This window comes from Vespula vulgaris, chromosome 25 (genome assembly GCF_905475345.1).
Source record: "Vespula vulgaris chromosome 25, iyVesVulg1.1, whole genome shotgun sequence".
NCBI classification, from domain to species: domain Eukaryota; kingdom Metazoa; phylum Arthropoda; class Insecta; order Hymenoptera; family Vespidae; genus Vespula; species Vespula vulgaris.
Window position 1 is genome coordinate 1,911,518 of NC_066610.1, and position 19,309 is coordinate 1,930,826.

The 19,309-nt window shown below is 32.8% G+C and overlaps 1 protein-coding gene across 9 annotated transcripts in view; it reads left to right on the forward strand.

The window, feature by feature from the left end:
* Window positions 1–19,309, forward strand: part of LOC127072321 (SH3 and multiple ankyrin repeat domains protein 2) — a 133,101-nt gene that overhangs the window by 80,554 nt on the left and 33,238 nt on the right. For 2 of the 9 annotated variants that reach the window (XM_051012648.1, XM_051012651.1), the window contains exons 3-4: window positions 13,028–13,429; window positions 16,886–16,903. In XM_051012648.1, the coding sequence (XP_050868605.1) occupies window positions 13,076–13,429; window positions 16,886–16,903 (372 nt within the window). In that variant the 5' untranslated portion in view covers window positions 13,028–13,075. Of the gene's footprint in view, window positions 1–3,869; window positions 4,046–4,213; window positions 4,382–4,412; window positions 4,686–13,027; window positions 13,431–16,883; window positions 16,904–19,309 lie in introns of those variants that run through there. The other 7 variants (XM_051012650.1, XM_051012652.1, XM_051012644.1 and 4 more) reach the window with 6 other exon arrangements.

A 19,309-nucleotide genomic window follows, 5' to 3' on the forward strand; every position in this document is an offset into this window, starting at 1 on the left:
CCACGTCACACGGTTTTCAACCCTCTAAGCAAACACCTTACTCTTTTGTCTTTTGGCGATATTCTCTTAGTCCTAAATTTTTTTCTTTCTTTTTATTCTCTTTGTTTTTTTAAGATCGTCCTTCAATTTTTGAGACATCTCATTCTCCAACTGTCCTGTTCAGTTTTTTGTTTTTGAAGGTTACTTCGAACGGGATGCATTCTTGCGATTTTCTGCACATTTTATTATTATTATTATTATTATTCTTTTTTTTTAAATGGGACACGCTACGATCTATCTATCGTAACTGTCGTAATCTATAACATCTATCTCGTAATTTATTTTCAAAATGTAAAAAGATTTACCTACGATATTCTTCTCGCGTTTCGAAAAAAAAAGTGAGGTGGGATAGGATTGCTATTGAGGTTGAACTCGTTCACGTGAGAAAATGGCAGTAGAGCAGAAGATCTCTTTTAATGATGATAATACATTTTGGTAGTTAGTAAGGATCGTTAGGGGTACAAGTATTTAGGAAGAGGAAGTATCCAGGTATCCAGGACATTAGCCAGGACTTGTCTCCTTTCATTAACAAGGCCATACATGTGCGAACGCCAAAGGCCAATTACGTATTGCCTGTCATTGCCAAGCTTTAGTTACCCTTTCTTACAGAAAGAAAGACAGAGATAGAGAGAGAGAGAGAGAAAGAGAGAGAGAAAGAGAGAGAGAGAGAAACAAAAAGAGAGAGAGAGAGATAGATAGATAGAAGGGTTGAATGGAAATCACCCCTAAAGTATTCGCTCTAGCAAAGGGCCAGGACAAAAGGATTCATGTTCGTAGACGATCTTTTTTTTTGTTCTTTCTGATTTTTCTTTTTTTTCTTTTTTTTATTTTTTCTTCTTTTTTCTTTTTTTTTCTCTTTCACCCTCGTTTCCTTCAAGTTTATTTCAAGAAGTAGTCTTCGTGCCTCTTTCTTTCTTTTCTTTTTTCTTTCTTTTCGTCAAGTACTTGCAAGGACCCAACTTCGAATTCTGAAGGGTTGTTCCCAGTTAGGGTTGGAATTGGGCTTCGTTTCACACTGCAGGAGGGCGTGCAAATTATTCTTTTCTTTTCTTTCTTCTTCTTTTTTTTAATTTTATTCCTTATCTTTATTTTGTCAATTCTTCTTTTCTCTCTCTCTCTCTCTCTCTCTCTCTCTCTGTTTTTTTTGGACAATCGTGAATCTAATCGTTCACGCTGTGGTTTTGGTTTTTTGTTTTTCTTTTTTTGTTCTCATCGAACGTAAAATTTTTGTTCCTTTTTCTTTTTTGTCAGAACGTTCACAGCCTAACGATACTTATTATTTTATATTCGTTGCGACAAACTTTCGTTCAATTTATTCGTGTAATTCCTTCTTGTTTCAAACTTCTTTTTTAATCGTAAGTATAGTTAGTCGAATTTGCGTACTTTGATCGATGACTATGTTAAGTACTCTTTTAGTTTTGAAGGGTGAAGTCAACACGATATCGAGAGAGAAACTTCTCGCTGCTTTATGATAGAAACTTTACGGGGAGAGGGAGGTTTCACTAAGCACGTAGGGGTAGCTAAAAGCTTCTGACATATTGCTGGTAAAGGGAAAGGGCAAATATAGGTATAGTTGAGGAATAAGAGGGAAGGTGATAGACTACTGTGTACAGAATGTTCATGCTATTGGATTTTGTTCGAGCTACTTCGCTAACGTTATTATTTTGATCTGTATATATATATATATATATATACACACACACACACACATATATATACATATATAAAAAATTATAAAAAAAAGAAATCAAAGAAAAATTAAATTTTTAAAAATTAACCAGGCTAATTTTTTTTTTCGTAATAAAAAAATAATACAATTTTTGCGTACAAAACATATACATAAAATACAATAGATATATGTATATGTTACAGCAGTAAAACTGGTATACTATTTTCCCCCAATGATTTATCATTCATGAATTACAAGGGAATCTGTAAACGGCGACATTGTTACAAACGTGTTAATTCAATCGTGTTTGGGTAACTCGATTTATTCCAGTGCTGGATCAGGCTGACTGGATTTTGCCCAGTTTCCGTAGAATAACGAGCATAGGGGTAATACAGATTTACGCTTACGTTCATTTGTCCTAACGAAAGTCGTACTAATCCGTAATCTCATCTAATCAGGAAGTAATTCATAATTTGTCGATTTTGTACAAAGAAAAAAGAAAAAAAAAAAAATTGTATTCATCAGCATCTAAACGAAACCCTAATAAGCAATAATATTACTGCTGTAGTAAACGGCCAAATGTTCATTAAACAATTAGGGGTTGGTTGAATAGTTAAATATCAAATTAACCATTCCGCATCTTACCTTGATTAAATTTCTACACAATTGTTTTAAAACAACGTTACTGTAACTGACTTTCGTTTAATTAATGATAAACTGGGTATAGCGAAGTGTCTAAGATGTATTAAAAAATTAGGGGTTGGTGAATGTTAATATTTTTAATCAACCATTCCGCATCGCTTCTACTATTATAAATCGGCTAAATTTTTTTAAAGAAATTAAAAAACTCATCGTCAATCGATATATCGTAATATAATCGAGAATACGAAGTGTTGATTTATCAGAATATTTTTTTGGGAGATGTAGGTGAGGGGTTTTTGCTAAATATTGAAATTAAAATTTAAAATATCGAATCAATATTTTGTTGTTACTAAAAGAGCAATCGTTTCGATACCGTCAAAGTCTTCTCCTGAGTCCAAATCGATCAGGAATACCAAAAGAGGATTACCTTCGTTATTTCTGAAGATTCTCTGTCTTTCTTTCTCTCTCTTTTCTGTTTTATTTTTGAACATTTTCAAACTCTACCAAGCGACTGAAAAATATTATTTCGTAATCCTTTACTAATGGTATAACGTATTTTGTATTTAAAAAAGAAAAAGGCGAGAAGTTCAAAAAGTATCAACAGAAAAAAAGAAAGAAAGAAAAATTATTCATACAATCGATAACATTTGGACGGATTTGCAATTTTAACGATTTCAATTAATAATTGATGAAAGACTGACCCAATTGGGTTATTCTTACTGCGGAATAATTTGTCTCTCTATCTCTCTCTCTCTCTCTCTCTTACTCCGAGGAAATATAACTCAGTAATGTATTCCTTTCATCCATAGCGATGTGTGCGTCAAACTCATGGGACTTTAATAGTTTCTCCCTTCAACGTCGACCAGAACGATAACTTTTAATATTCCCAAAATGTGTTAGAACTTTATTAGATCGAATTAAAAACTGCGGTATCGCATGAAAAATAAATCTACTTTTTCCCTTTCTCCACCCCTCTTTCTTTCTTACAGTATTTCCCCATTAGACCTTTACCACTTGTCTACTATCGACTTTGTCGACTTTGTTATTAAAAAAAAGAAAGAGAGAGAAAGCGAATCGTCGATTACAATCAACCCCTCACCTAACCGTGTAAAATCTTTCAAAAAAAAAAAAAAAAAAAAAAAAAAAAAAAAAAAAAAAAAAAAAAAAAAAAAAAGATTATTTATCACTTTATCAATCGCATTGTTATTAGCCTAACAGGAAGATGGCTGATCGGTTTAGCGATTTCAAAGAAGAAGAAGAAGAAGAAGAAGAAGATAAAGAAACAAAAAGAGTAACGTAACAAATACAATGAAAAAAGGATAGTGGTGGGGGGTTGAAATGATGGAGGAGTGGGGAGGGGTTGAGGAAAGACCGTCTCGTAGGCGGGAAGGCGCGTTAAAGGAGGAGAAGAGAGAGAGAGAGAGAGAGAGAGAGAGAGAGAGAGAGAGAGAGAGAGAGAGAGAGAGAGAGAGAGAGGGCTTGGGGAACGGTCGGTCGATCTCTCCTGGTTGCCAAGCGACCGACATCCGGCCAGCTTTGGTGGTGGTTTGGCGACGATGGCGCCACCATCGAGCACCAGCACCCTTATCAAGAGGTGGAGAGTAGTCGTGCGATGCACCCCACGGTGGTGGGTCTTCGCGTTCTCTCTCTCTCCGAGTGTGTGTGTTTGTGTGTGTTCGCGTTGTGTATTCGCCGGTATCTATATAGTTCTTTTCTCTCTCTTTTTCTTTTCTTTATTTTTTGATTCTTTAGAATTTAAAAAAAATGATATATACATACGTACGTACGTACATATGTATATATGTATGTATGTATGTACGTATGTATATATATAAAAATACGTATGTCGTATGTATAAAAAAGAAAGAGAGAGATAGAAATAGACTGAAAGTATATAATAATCTAAAACGTGATTTGTCTCCTGATCGAAGAAGAAGAAGAAGAAGAAAAAGATGATGATGACGATGACGATGATGATGATGATGAAGATGAAGAAGAAGGGTTGATATCGTCGCCATCTTGTTACAGCCGGTACATGCTCACTTCCTCCCCCCACTCCACCCTCTTCTCTTCTTTTCTCTTCTATCTTTCTCTTTCTCTTTCTCTTTCTCTCTTGCTCTCTTGGCGGCGTTGTTGGTGCATTTTGGGAGGGGAGGACCTCTCTCTCTCTCTCTCTCTCTCTTTCTCTCTTTCTCTCTTTCTCTCTGTGTGTATGTGTATGTGCGTGCAACTTCCGGGGGTTGTTTTTGGCAATGGCCGACCGTGCTGTTGGTGATATCGTGTGTTAACCTGGGTGGAGGGTCGAGCTATTGCAGGGGTCGTTGAACGTTGTGGGGTAAGTCTGTCTCTCTCTGTCTCTCTATCTTTCTCACTCTCTTTCTATCTATGTATCTCTCTTTCTCGTTAGCTATGGCATCGACACGTGCTTCGATATGTCATACTAACGCATACCCTCACCCACACGAACATATTTTTCTGTAAAAAACAAAAAAAAGATGTTATACAAATCGGACCATCATTATCTCTTTTTCGATACTTTCAAATAAATCTTTCAATTTTCCCTTTCTTTTATTTTATTTTATTCGTTTCTCTATCTCTTTCTTTCTCTCTTGATTTTTCTTTCCCTTGTTGTTTTCTCGACCTTCAATAGAACGTGACCTTGCTATCTGTTATCTTAAGATCAACGTTAGTCTTGTCCGATCCTGTATTATACGTTGTTAAGATTTATTTTATTTTCGTGGTAACTTAAGTGGGATTAGAATTGGTGTCTTCCATTTTTCTCACTTTTGGTTTATCAGGAAAAATTCGACGAGACTCAAGAGTAATTGAATTGGGGTAGGAAGGAGAAGGGATATCAAAAGAAAAAGAAGAACAGAATAAGAAGAAAAGAAAACAAAATCCAATCCACAAAAATGAATTTTGTTGAGTACGTTTCATTTCTTTTTTTTTTTCTTTTTTTTCTGAAATAATTCTTACACATTTTTGAGAGATCCTATACATGCATGTATCGTCCAATTGTTATTAACTTAAATAGGTTATATACATAACTAGTTAACCGTACTATAACCATATAACCTAGAGACGACGTATACAATGCTTCAGAGATCAGCTCCCATCAAATATTCATACGACAATCCTGATCACCCACGTTCACTCATGTTCACAGTGTTCTGAATATGGGGCCGGTTGCTTGTTCATGCAGATGATATACCCGATTGGATACCGATTAACGTCATGTTGAATATTATTCATGTCACGAGGATCCAAATCCTTTCTCGATGTTACTACAACAACAACAATAACAATAATAACAATCAAAAAGAAACAAAAAAGAATGATAATAATGATGATAATCGTTACGAAAAAAAAAAGAATAAAAACTGATTCTGAATAATTATCTGAGTTAAGAATATCAAACTTATGATTAATACATTATTCGTATATTACGACGGTCCTCATATTTTCTCGATATTACGACCAAAAAAATAAAAAAATAATAATCGTTCAAAAAAAAAAAAGACTGATTCTCAAAACTATTCTTCAAAGTTAAGAATACAAAACTTATGGTTAATAAGTGACACTGAATGAATAAGTGAGTGAGAGTGAGTGAGTGGGAGAGAGATAGAGATAGTACATCTGAAGAAACGAAGGCTCGTTCCCTCGAGAATGGCTGCAGCCCTTAAAGGGAAGTTATCGACGTGAGAAAAGAGGGTTGGGGGAGAGAGGGAGGGTGAAGTTGAAGGGATGAGGGTTGGTGGAGTGAGGGGTGAAGGTGAGGGATGGAATAGGGATACTGCTTGTTATTCTTTCGTCCCTCTCGCGACACGACGAACTTCCTTTTTTGTTACCCCACCCTGTATAAGTCTTACCCTCTCTCTCTCTCTTTTTCTCTCTCACACACACACACATATACACATTGCATCCCTTTTTAGAAGACATACGTGGATCACACGTAGGGTTAAGATTTTTAGATGAATTCTCATGATCAAGACGAACACACATACACACACATATATATATATCTTTTCTACACCCTCAATTTTTTTCTACGTAGTACCTTAACTATACAAATACATGAACACATATACAGATGAACGATGCATTTAATAGCGTCTGGACGTATTTTTTTTTTTTTTGAAGTTGTATAAAAAATTTAATGCAATGGTTTTAATATGGTTCGTATATATATGTGTTTCTGTTTGTGTGTCTACTATATATATATATATATATTTGTCTAATTCTTTTTTTTTACTTCAATTTTAAAATTATAAAAGTGAATTTATTCTCTTTTCTTGTTCGCTTTATTAACGTCAAATGTGAACTCACCTTCGAATGAAATCGATACATGAATACGTGTATATATATATATATACATATGTGTGTATGTGTGTGTTAGTATATGAACGGGTTAGTAGATAAGACTATTAGTTATTTATGAAGATAGAACACACGAAAGGACGTTTATTTTTATATACTCTAACTCCAACCCCCCACTTTTCATCCCTCGCTATTTCTTGTTTCGTAATCCTTCTGATAAATTTTTTTTTTATTATTGTTATCATTATTTTCTTTTTTTTGTTATTTCGTAATTTTCTTTTTCGTTGATTTTTTTTTTAATTTTCTCCTTGCTTCTCTTTTTTCATTTCGGCAGAATTTTTTTCGTTCTCGTTCTTTCTATGCACGTAGGTATTTCGTTAAACGTGTAGTAGTAGTTACAGGTGCGAAATGGTGACCACGATATTGGGAATTTTTTTTATTCGTGTGAGTTACGTGCACCTCTTTGTGTACCTTTCGTCTGAGAAGCCTCTTTGTACTTCACTGTTAAAAGAAAGAGAGAGGAAGAGAGAGAGAGAGAGAAGACTTTTACTTACGTTTAAAAGACTTTGTCGTAGTTTTAAAATTAAAAGAAAATTTTTTGTCCTCTTTCATTTTTTTTCTTTCTTTTTTTTTTTAGAGAGAACAAAAAAAGAAAAAGATTGTTCGTCAAAGAGTCGATAATAATTATTACGAGAGACTACTTGTTGTTGTTGTTGTTGTTACTGTTGTTTTCTTTTTCCCTCAACGTTCGTTTAGGAATGAAAAAAATTGCTCGAGGTAGAATAGAAAAGTCTGGAAAAAAAAAACCCAGTTGTTTTTTCTGCCCTCCGTAATTGTCTGGAAAGTTTGTTTCGATTAACGAGAAACCCAACCAAAACCCAAATCCAAACCCACAAAGATCGAGGTGAAACAAAAAATTAATTGAAGAGTACTCACTGGGACGAATTCGAATAATATCAAGGAGACGTTTATTTGGGTTGGTTTTGCAATTTTTAATTTGCAATTTTTTTTTTCGGTTTATTCTTTTTTATCTTTATTTTTCCGAAGACTTCTGACTATTCCGCAGTTGCGTTAGAGTCCATTAGTAATTTCTTTTTTAACGTTAGAAAAGTGTGAGAGTGCGAGAGAGAGAGAAATAATGTATGCAAGAAACACAATACAACAATGCAATGACATACGGAGTTCTTACAGTGCAACAGTATTTTCCATTCGTTCGTAATTATAGCCAACACGTTAAACACGTGCGTAACATATGTCACCGTAACCATACAAACTCGTCTTCCCCGTTCAGGAACAACTTCCTTTCGACTTCCTTCTCTATGACTCCTCAATTATTATTATTATAATAATAATAGTAATTATTATTATTAATAGTAACAATAGAGTTAATAAAGTAGAATCGTTTTAACGGTCTGTTAAAGTTTCCATAACATAATTTCAATAGTAAATTATTCAAAGATGAAAATTACAAACTGCTCCAATTTTTATCAAAAACATCGATCAACAATTTTTCCTTGAGAATAAAGAAAAGAAGAAAAATATAATAAAATCTCTAGGTGAGGGATGAACATCTTTCACGAGTCACATAGGTTTCAATCAGTTTGGTCGATGATATCTTTGAGAAAAAGGATGGAAAAGAAAAATCAAAAGAAATAAAATTGGTCTTATCTCGATGTACGAAAATTCGCGATTGGTAACATTACTTAACGTATACTTCATGTGTTAATAATTACACAGACATATATACGAACAGAAAGAGAAGAAGATAGAATTTTAAGAGGACCAACAGGGTCAACCAGTTGTTTGTAGTGGTAATAATAAACGAATGTAGGATGAGGAAAGCGAGAAAAATCAATTTACGGATATTCCATGCGGCAAAAGATTCGATTTGAATGTAGCCAAAGGAAGAAGAAGAAGAACAAGAAGAAGAAGTATAAGAAGAAGAAGAAGAAGAAGAAGAAGAAGAAGAAGAGGGTGAAGATCGGTTAAAAGACTCCCGCAGGGCGATACATGAACCAAGTACAAAAGAAAGAGACAGACAGACAGACAGACAGACAGACAGACAGACAGACAGACACAGACAGACAGACAGAGAGGGAGAGAGAGAGAGAGAGGAAGAGAGAGAGAGAGAGAGAGAGAGAGAATATATAGAAGGTAAGTGCGAGATGTCAGGTACACACTATGAGAGAGAAGTTTGATGGGAAACCGCAGACACCATTAAACACGACCGTCTTCTTCTTTGCCATCGAGTTCTGACTGCGTTAAAACTTTAAATAACCCACTGACCACATCCAATATATATATGTGTGTGCGTGTGTGTGTGTGAGACTTATGCTTGGAGGACAATGCATGAAGAACGAAGAAGCCCTTGCAAGGAGCTTATTCAAGGACAAAACCCTTTAGAAAGGTTTCAATATTAAATACCGCGTAACCTGGGGAATCTAAAGGGTTGAACATGTTTTTTATTTTTTAAATATATTTTTATAAAAATAAAAAAATAATGAAACCAACAAAGGAATCTATCGATGCTCCTCCATTCGCTATACCTTTTTGTTTTCTTTCTCTTTTTTTTTGTTTTTGGTTTTGTTTTGCATTGTTTTTTTCTTTCCTTCGGGGTTTGATTTCGTTTGTTTCATATATAAACGAATGATTCTGGATATTCCGGATGGAAAATTTATGCGGAATCGATTATTCGTCAGGGTTTCGCCTTCCTTTTCTCTCTCGCAACGGCTGAATGCAAAATAATAAAGAGTATATATAAGAAAGATAATAAGAGGGAGACGAACCAGAGACGATGATGAACTGTAGAGTAGGATCTTATGGACGGACAGCAAACGCATCAATGACAAGCAGTAAATCATAGTTTTATGACCCGTCTTTATGTGGCCCTTATTCGTGGCACTACACTCATCGAACACACACACATACACACACATATATATATATATAGAAAGAGAGAAAGAGAGAGAGAGAGGAGAGTCTTTGCGATTTTTCTGTCTGGACACCCTAGTCAGGGCCGTATCATATTGCGAACGCTACCATCCAATATCATAAAACTTTTATTCCATCAAATTAATTTCTCCGTTACTCATCCCTCATCCATCGATTTATTTATTTATTTATTTATTTATTTATTTATTTCTACAATATGTGAAACGATTTTTCTTTTTAAACTGTTTTTCCTCCCTTATTCTTTGTTTCTTTTCTCTGTACGACCAGAACGTACTTAGATTTCTTCAGGATTTCAGAATTTTTCTTTACTTCTCGTTTAAATCTCTGATCATTGGGTTAAACTTTGATACCCTCTTTATCCATCCTAAAGTAAAAAGAAAATATTTTTCAAGATTTCATACCTTTGGAAATAAAATTTCTTATCATCCGATCGAAAGTCTCCAAACGAAAGTCTCGAGAAATTTTCAATGATATCCTACGTATACGACCCTGAGGATTTTATACGCGCAGGTACGTAGCAATACGCGCGTGGGCGTAGTGGTATTAAACGTGCCTTAAGTAAGCATTAATTCGAACGTAATTAAAACTGTGGATAGGCGAAAAAAAAAAAGAAAAAAGAAAGAAAAAAAGAAAGAAAGAAAAAGAAAGAAGAAAAGAAAGAAAGAAAGAAGGAAAGAAAGATTTGTTCAAGGTTATTTGCCTTGTTTTACTTGGTAAGAGGACAACGACGTTTGTTCAGTTGGGGGAGGAGGATGTTCGAAGGACGACAAAGGTTAAGGGACGGCCCTGACATTCCCATTCTCTCTCTCTTTCTCTCTATCTATCTCTATCTCTCTCTCTCTCTCTCTCTCTTTTTCTATCTCTATCTTTCTTTCTCTCGTACACAATATCATTATCCTTATTTTTATCAAAGTTTAAACGTCATTTCGATAAGTCTCGTATAAGCAAACAAGTAAGAAAGATATACGTAGGCGTATAATAAAAGCACATAACCATCTACCTAACTTAGATAACATGTACGTAAGTACTTACGTGGAACCTGGAAAACACGGTAACATCATATTCCATATGTTATTAATTAATTTATATAAAAAATGTTACTTACCGCAGTCCGGTCGATGTAGTAATAATAATAATAATAATAATAATAATAATAATAATAATAATAATAATCTGCTGACTCCTTACTTAAAGAATGGAAGGGGAAATCAAAAAAAGAAAAAATAATAAAAAAGAAAAAGAAACGAACAGGTACAATGATAATAAAATGGATGATAACAGGTACATATTGCGAACTGTAGTAACCAGCTAACACTGTATTCCATATATTAATTAATTTATATAAAAATATTATTTAGATATTTTGCTACGTGGAAATGTAATAATAATAACTACAACAACAACAACAACAACAATAACAATGATAATCAGCGTACTCTTAACCTATCTAAAAAAGAAAAAAAAGAAAAAGAAATAAACAAATTAAAAAAAAAAAAAGGAAACGTCCAGGACAATGATAATAAAAAAGACTGTATGTAACAAGTACGTGCCTGGTATGCATAACCTGGTAATCATCATCTTGCATATGTTAATTAATTTATATAAAAATACTTGGGCTACCTAGTCGATGTAATAATAATAATAATAATAATAATCCCCTTACTCCTCACCTAAGGAAAAAATAAAAACAATGAAAAAAGCAACAAGAAAGTACGAACAGGACACTGATAATAAAAATCAATTGTAAAATATAGCAGTACATATTAATGAGACAAAAAATGAGTGTAAGAGAGTGCCAGAGAGAGAAAGAGAGATGGAAAGAGAAAGAGAAAGAGAGAGAGTGAGTGAGTGAGTGAGTGAGTGAATGAGTGAGACTCAGATTTCCCTCTTTTCAACTGCAATACACCTTTTACCTCTCACAGTCTACTCTTCCATCTGCATACCAAAAGTGACAACTATACGATTATAGTTCCGGTCTTGTGACACCTATCTCCTTCACACACACTCCTCTTTCTCTTTCTCTCTCTCTCTCTCTCTCTCTCACACACACACAACACATGCACTTATTCTTGCAATATGGAACCTAGGAATATCCTCTTTCCTTGTCCCTCATTCTATCCTACATGGGATATGCGTCTGGCTTAGCTAATGGCCCGTATAGCACGGCTCAAGATCGCCTCGTTACGTCTTTATTCCTATTTCTCTCTCTCTCTCTCTCTCTCTCTCTCTCTTGCGCTTTCTGATACTTCTATATCCACTTACATATGTCTGTTGCTGGTGCGTATATGTGTAAGAGTGAGATGGGTAATACCCATTGTACATTTTTATCATGATTGTAATATTCTTTGGTAGGGATCGTTTGATTCCTGACACGTTTGCAGTGTATTTACTTTTATTTCGTTGCTTCTGACTTCTTCTCTGTCTTCTTCTTTCTGTCTTTCTTTCTTTCTCTCTCTCTCTCTCTTTCTCTCTTTTTCTTTCTCTTTCATGCACACATATATACACGTACACATAGCGCAAAGAACAGATACACATATATTTATTCTTGTTCGTTGTTTGATTAGTTTTAACACAGTGACGATTAAATCCATACTCGCGAATTAAATCTCTCGTTGATAGTACGTCTATTTGTAATTTTTTTGGTTTCTTTTCTTTCTTGGGGTCACGAATAAATGCATTTCGAGTTGAACTTTAGATCAAACTTTTATTGTTTTCGTACTGTTTCTCTGTGCGGAATGACGATCTGTTATGATTTATTAATTGACTACTGTAAGTAATTGTTTATTCAATTATTATCGTATAATAACTGTTCAATAAGTCAGATTAAATTTGTTATATTATTATGTGATAAATATAATAAGTATAAGACGAACGTTTAATCAAAATTGATTAATTAATTTCTATAAAATATATTTATCCAATTTTTGTTTTTTGTCTAATAAATGTTTATAAAAATGTTGATGAAAAATCATTCCTCGAGAATTATTTGATCGACCAAAAAAAGAAAAAGAAGAAAGAAAAAACACAATATTCTTTGCAATTAACGAGATTTCATAATAATAATAATAATTATTATTATTATTTTTCTCTTTTTTTGAAAAAGACTATTCTCTAAGCACCAATATGCCTTTAGCTATATCTCATTTACCATATACTTTGCTTCGTCCTTTGAAATCCTCTTTCGAACGTGCCGTTTATAGCGTTTACACGCTCGTTAAACGTATATCTCCTTCAACACGATATCCGCATCCTCGAGTTAAGATTTAAAAAAAAAAAAAGAGATAGAAGATAAAAAACCGTTCAACCAAAAGATTAACAATCCTTCACTTAAGAAAAGAAAAAAAAAAATTCAAATTATCCTTAACTGATTCAAACTTATTGTCATAAATATTATATTTTTGCTTGCAGATGTGATTCCGTGACCGTGGAATCGTCAGGAAGAGCGAGGTCCTCGCAATGGAGGCGGGACCGAATCAGCAATCTCAGCAGCAACAACAACAACAACAACAGCAGCAGCTACAGCAGCAACAACAAGCTCAGCAAGGATCACAACAACAATCCGCAGCTAACGTTTGCTCGGGCCAGTCACAATTGGCCAGTTCTCAGATCGCCATTGCTTCAGGCCAATCCCAAGGTCATACACAACAAGATACCAGTGGTATTGCCGTGTCAGAGGCTGGACCAGTCGAGGAAGGTGTACTTCTTGCTAGGGTTCACGTACCGGAACTCTACGTTAGCAAGTGTCTTCAATTTCCTAAGGATCAACTCGTTTGGGACGTGAAGCAACAATGTCTGGCATCTTTACCCAAGGTAAGAATGTCCTTCAGGATCCTACCATTAATATTTTCGTTCGTTTGGTTTTTCGTTTTCACAGATACTTCTTTTTTTTTCTTCCTTTTTTTTTCTCTCTTTATCTTCTCAACGCAACCTTTAACAATCCAGTTTGAGATATGACAGCCAGCCAGCCAGCCAGCCAATATCAGGAAGATAATAATTATTTATTATTATAAGAACGTTCTTGAAATGATCTCTTGGCAGATATCGAATAAGATGATAATAATGTTGATCCATTTTCAATATAGCCTTTTCTAGTCGTGATGATCGTTATCGATTAAGGAAGCTGTTCAAAGAAAAGGATCATTTTATAAGATGTAAATGGGAAATAGGATGTTGGACCTTCTTTCGTGTTTTTCTTTTTTTTTTTTAATTTTGTTTTCATTTTTCTTTTATTGCTCTTTTTTTTCTTTTTCTCTTTTTTCTGTCTTCCTTTTATTTTTCAAGGACGTTCTTATTAAAACCTATATAAGACCATCCGCTTCTAATAGAAAACTCGCACACACAATGTCGTATATCACTGATCAGGGATGTGCACTTTACATGCCGATTTCGAGAAATTGCAGAGAGCGCGCGAAATTAACCACCGCCAGAGGGAGTAATAACGAGTTCCACGACTCGTCGATAATACAGGGAATCCTGTGTATGTCTTTCCTTTTCTAATTTTCTTCTTTTTCTCTAGCCTACCCTTACCCTAACCATACCCGCTCTCCCACCCTCTTCTTTTTTTTTTCTTTCGAATCCCCACCACAATTTTTCTGATTTTTCTTTCTTTTTTTTTCTTAATTCTTTTTTTAATTCTTTTTTTCTTTTTCTTATATTGACACCTCAGGTAGACCTTCAAGGGTTTACTGTAGGTCAACGTTGATGTACGCAGGATAGAATTTTTTTTTTTTTTCTTTTCAATTGTTCAAGTATTCAAGTGCAATCCTATTTATTGAAATAATTCGAATCTTTGAAAATGAATGGAAGAGGGAAGTAATTGATTTAAAAATCAGCTGATTCTTTTGTCCAATAAGTATATTTGATTTCGAGCGAACAACGAGATATTGAAATAATTTTCTTTATTCGTCATTGAAATTTGTTTTTCTTTTTCTGCGGATTGCAAATGAATTACATGCTGCTTTTTATTGACACGATTTTTAATTCTTCTTTTTTTTTTTTATTATTATTATCGAATTGATCATTGCCTCCTTCTGCGTGCAATAGTTTGACCACCAGTATACACCTTCAATTTCATTTAGTTTAGATTTTTCTTGCTTTCATGCTTTTTGCCCGATCGATTTGTCCGTCCAATATTTTTTACTTTATTTTTGTTTCTTTTTTAATTTACTATTTTTATTATTTTTCTATACTTTATTATTATCATCATTGTTTTTCGTTTTTTTTTTTTTCTTTCCAATTTTCCCTTCTTATTTGTGACTCCTCTTTGTCAAGGATTTTCACGCGTTTCGTCTTTTCTGTCCTCACATGCTTGCCTTCCGTGGACATAGGAGGTACAGCACGAAAAGCCCCATAATATAATAAATAATCTTATGGTTAAACCCCTCCCCCTTTTCCGCCCACGAAACGAAAGAAAAAAAAAGCAACAAAGCAAGCAGCTTGTATACACACCCCTTTAGAACATCTTTTCTACTTTTTTCTCTCTATTCTTTATTTTTTATTTTTTTTTCATTTTCTTCATTCGTTCAGCCTCAACCCCTTCGCCCGACCACCCCGCTCGCCAGCCAGCCCCGTAAAATATATTCAACGCTTGAAAGTGGTTACATGCCGACAAAACACACAAAATCCACCCCTCACCCCCAATCATTAAAAAAAAAAAACAAAAAAATCTTTCTTCGTTTCATATTAATCCTCTCACGCGATTTTGCAATGGTAAAAGTTTGTTTTACCATGGGCCTTCCTTCTAAAACAATTTTCTAAAATATTTTCTTGAAGATGAAGGGAAGAGAATTCAATCTTTTTGCGTTTCTCTTCCTCTTCTTTCTTTCTTTTTCTTTATTTTTATTTTTATAATTGGCTTTTCGTCTCAAAGGGTTTGTTGTTCGATGATTTAATTCCATAAGACTGAGCAAGAGAGAGAGAGAGAGAGAGAAAGAGAGAGAAGGAGGGAGAGAGAGTGAGAGAGAGAGAGAGAGAGAGAGAGAAATTATGCGTGAGAGGTTTAACAGTATGAAATATATACAGTCGATGTTCATTATATTCACATTTCATTTTTTCGACGATAAAATCTTGCTTTGAAAATAATCCGCAATATTATTATTATTCTTATTCTTATTATTCTTATTATCATTATCATTATTTATTCATACCATGAGAACACGAGTTCGATGCAATTTGTTTCTTCTCTTTTCTTTTTTATTTTTTATTTTTTTATTATTTTTTTTTTGATCATGAAATGAAATTTTCTAATTTTGTATAATTTATAATTATGAAATTATATATCTTTTTCATGTATATATATATTATATATTCGGGATGAAATTTAGAAATTTATATAATTCTTTAATTGTTTTCATTTTTGTTTCATAAAACTTTCTTTCTCTCGTCAGGGGAGAATTTAAAGTCGCCAAATTTGTAACCAAATACGATAACGATCAATCCAAATTGAATCCTTTTGATTTTGATACATATTATTCTTATAAATTAACTTTTAATCGTCCAATTAAATTCTTCGAACTCGTTTAACGTGGTTCCCTTACACACGCATATCAACATACTCAAATATTTTCTATATGTATACGTAATATATATTGTTTAAATTTACTTACATATATTAATATATATATCTATATATAAATTAGAGTCGATCATAAATAATTTTGTTGACAAATAATTAAATCATATATCCAAATATATATAATGTATACATAATATACATATACATCGATATCGATCGATCTAGATGTATAACACACAAATGCATCATATATATATATATATATATATATATGCATATGCATACATAAAAATAGTAATTTTTCTGACCTGTGGTGTTGTTGTTTGTTGTTTGTTGTTTTTGCTTTTGCCTCGCTTTCACGGGGCCCTGCGAACACATTACACCCACCACCATCACTACTACTACTACTACTATTTCTACTACTACTACTACTACTACACCATCACTATCCACTACTACTACTATTACTACTACTACTACTACTACTACTACTACTACTACTACTACTACTACTTCACCTGTGCTCTCGTCTATGTGTGTGTTTTGGGACCACGTACCTCCCCTCGTACTACGTGACACACGTCTGCCAATATCAAAAAAAAATTAAATTAAATTAAAAAAAATATCGAAAAAAAAAAAAACAAAAATATATATTACACATACGGGCCTGATTCGACCACCATCACCTACCTACACCCTCCGTTGTACGGATTAAACATCGCTTCTCCAACCCCTTTCGATGCGTCTCGCAGGTGGCCACTTGGTACAGGGTACGTCTTCACTATTACTAATAGCATGCGACTATTAAAAATTATTTAATCGGTTTCTCTCAAGTTTTTTTCTTTTTTTTTTTCTTTTTCTTCTTCTTCTTCCCATTTTCATCTCTCTTTTTATCGTCGTCGCTATTTTTTCTACTTTTTTTCTTTTCTATTTTTTTTTTTATTTATTTCTTTTCCTTTTTTTTTTTTCTTTTTCTTTCTCGATCGTAGCGCATTATATTTTCTTTCTTACGAAAGATTCTCTTCTCTTAATTCTTACTTTTCGATTCTATCTTTTTTTTTTTGTTTTTTTCTTTTCTTTTTGAATCTTCTTTCAGTCGTCCCATCTTTTTTACAATCCGCATGCGTGCATCAGATGATTTTTAGAAGGATTAGATTATTAGATCTGACTTGATTAGAAATTTTCTGTTGGTATTATATTTAATGAATTTTTTAATTCTCATTTTCCATCAATTTCTATATATAAATGAATATTATGTATATATATGTATATATAATATATATATATATATACATAATAATAATTTATAATTAATTTTTTAGAATTTATAAAAGAAAAAAAAACATTAGAAAAAATATTAATGATACAACGATATGAATGACATAATTAAATAAATTATAATTTCTATATAAATATATAAAATAATATTTGAAATATATAATATATAACATGTTATATGAAAAATATTATATACAAGTATATATCAATAATTACAATGTAATCTTGCATGCTATTAGCATAATGAATTCTTAAGGTCAATGAACTTTCGTGAAGACACGTATATATATTACGTTGAACGCATGTTTAATATTAATTAATTATCTAATTTTGGTTCACTCAGAAGCGTCAAAATAATGATAGAGAATATAATTCTTTTTTACAGAAAAAAGAAAAAAATTTCTTTTCATTTCAAATTACATAAATATATACACATATATATAACGATTACGTTAAAATTTTATACACGTTTAGTACGATATATACGACCTCGTAAGTATTCGTAAAAAAGAATTAATTTTTTCTTTTTGTTTTTTATTAAAAAAAAATTATATAACATTTTTCAATCAGTATAGATATGTATATATATTAATGATTACATGACAAATTTTTATATACGTCATATTTGAAGTACCAGTGTGCATAGATACTCGTATAAGTACTCCTTCGTAAGCGAGTGTCCTCGATCGAGGTCAACACAGTTGACTCATCCTATTTTGCTACCGTCTCTTGCTTCGTGCTGACTTTCAGTTTCATTTGAGAGAGGTAAACGAAAGCATTCGTAATAGCTATCACTCTCTCTCTTTCTCTCTCTCTCTCTCTCTCTCTCTCTCTCTCTCTCTCTCTCTCTCTCTCTCTCTCTCTCTCTCTCTCTCTTTCTTTCATCGTACTACATTTCATTTATTCAATATTTTTTAATTATTAAATATATATGATATAATTAAAATAATAATACCAACAACAATAATTATAAAAATAATAATGAAAATAAATTAAATCCCATTTCGATTAATAAATTTAAACGATTAATAAAATAATAAAGCTTCGAATAATTTCGAGATTACAGTTTTGAATCCTGAAAGATTTAAAAATAAATTATTACAACAAAAAGATACATATATACGTACATACACACAAGAACATTTTTATATTAATTGAAAATTAAAAAACGAGAGCTTATAACGAAAAAAGAGAAAGAAAGAAAAAAAAAAAGAAATGTAATCAATTTTTAAAACTCACATGATCTTACTTACTACAGATCATTTCGCTCAATAAGAACATTTTACTTTCATACGAAGAATTTATATTATCGTTCAGCATCTGAAATTATTATGTACAATACTTATTGTTCAGATACTAAACCATAAGAATGAAAGAGATAGATAAACACATATATACAAACACATATATATATATATACACTATACTAATACGAATGTTATTATCGAGCTATCAATATCACAGGACAGATAACGATAACGATATTACCCAAACGATCGTGGTATACTTTATCATTACACAATGGCTGACCTCCATCAATATATATACTACATACATACATAAATACACATATATATATAAATACATACATACATATATATATATATATGTAGTTGGTAACAATGTAAATGCGTTTATGTAGTTGGCTTAGTAAAAGAACAGACCGGAACTGCTGTGCAAGAAACGTTACCGGTATTAGTACCGGTACACATTGATGTGTATATATTATCTCGTATATGACTATCTCTTTCTATCTCGTTCTTATTCTATCTATCTATTTCTATGCTGCGGCATACAAATATATATACGTACATACATATATGTATATGTGTGTGCGTGTATATATATAGGTATATAAGTACTTTGAGGATATGTCCATCGTGTAGAGGTTGTATCTT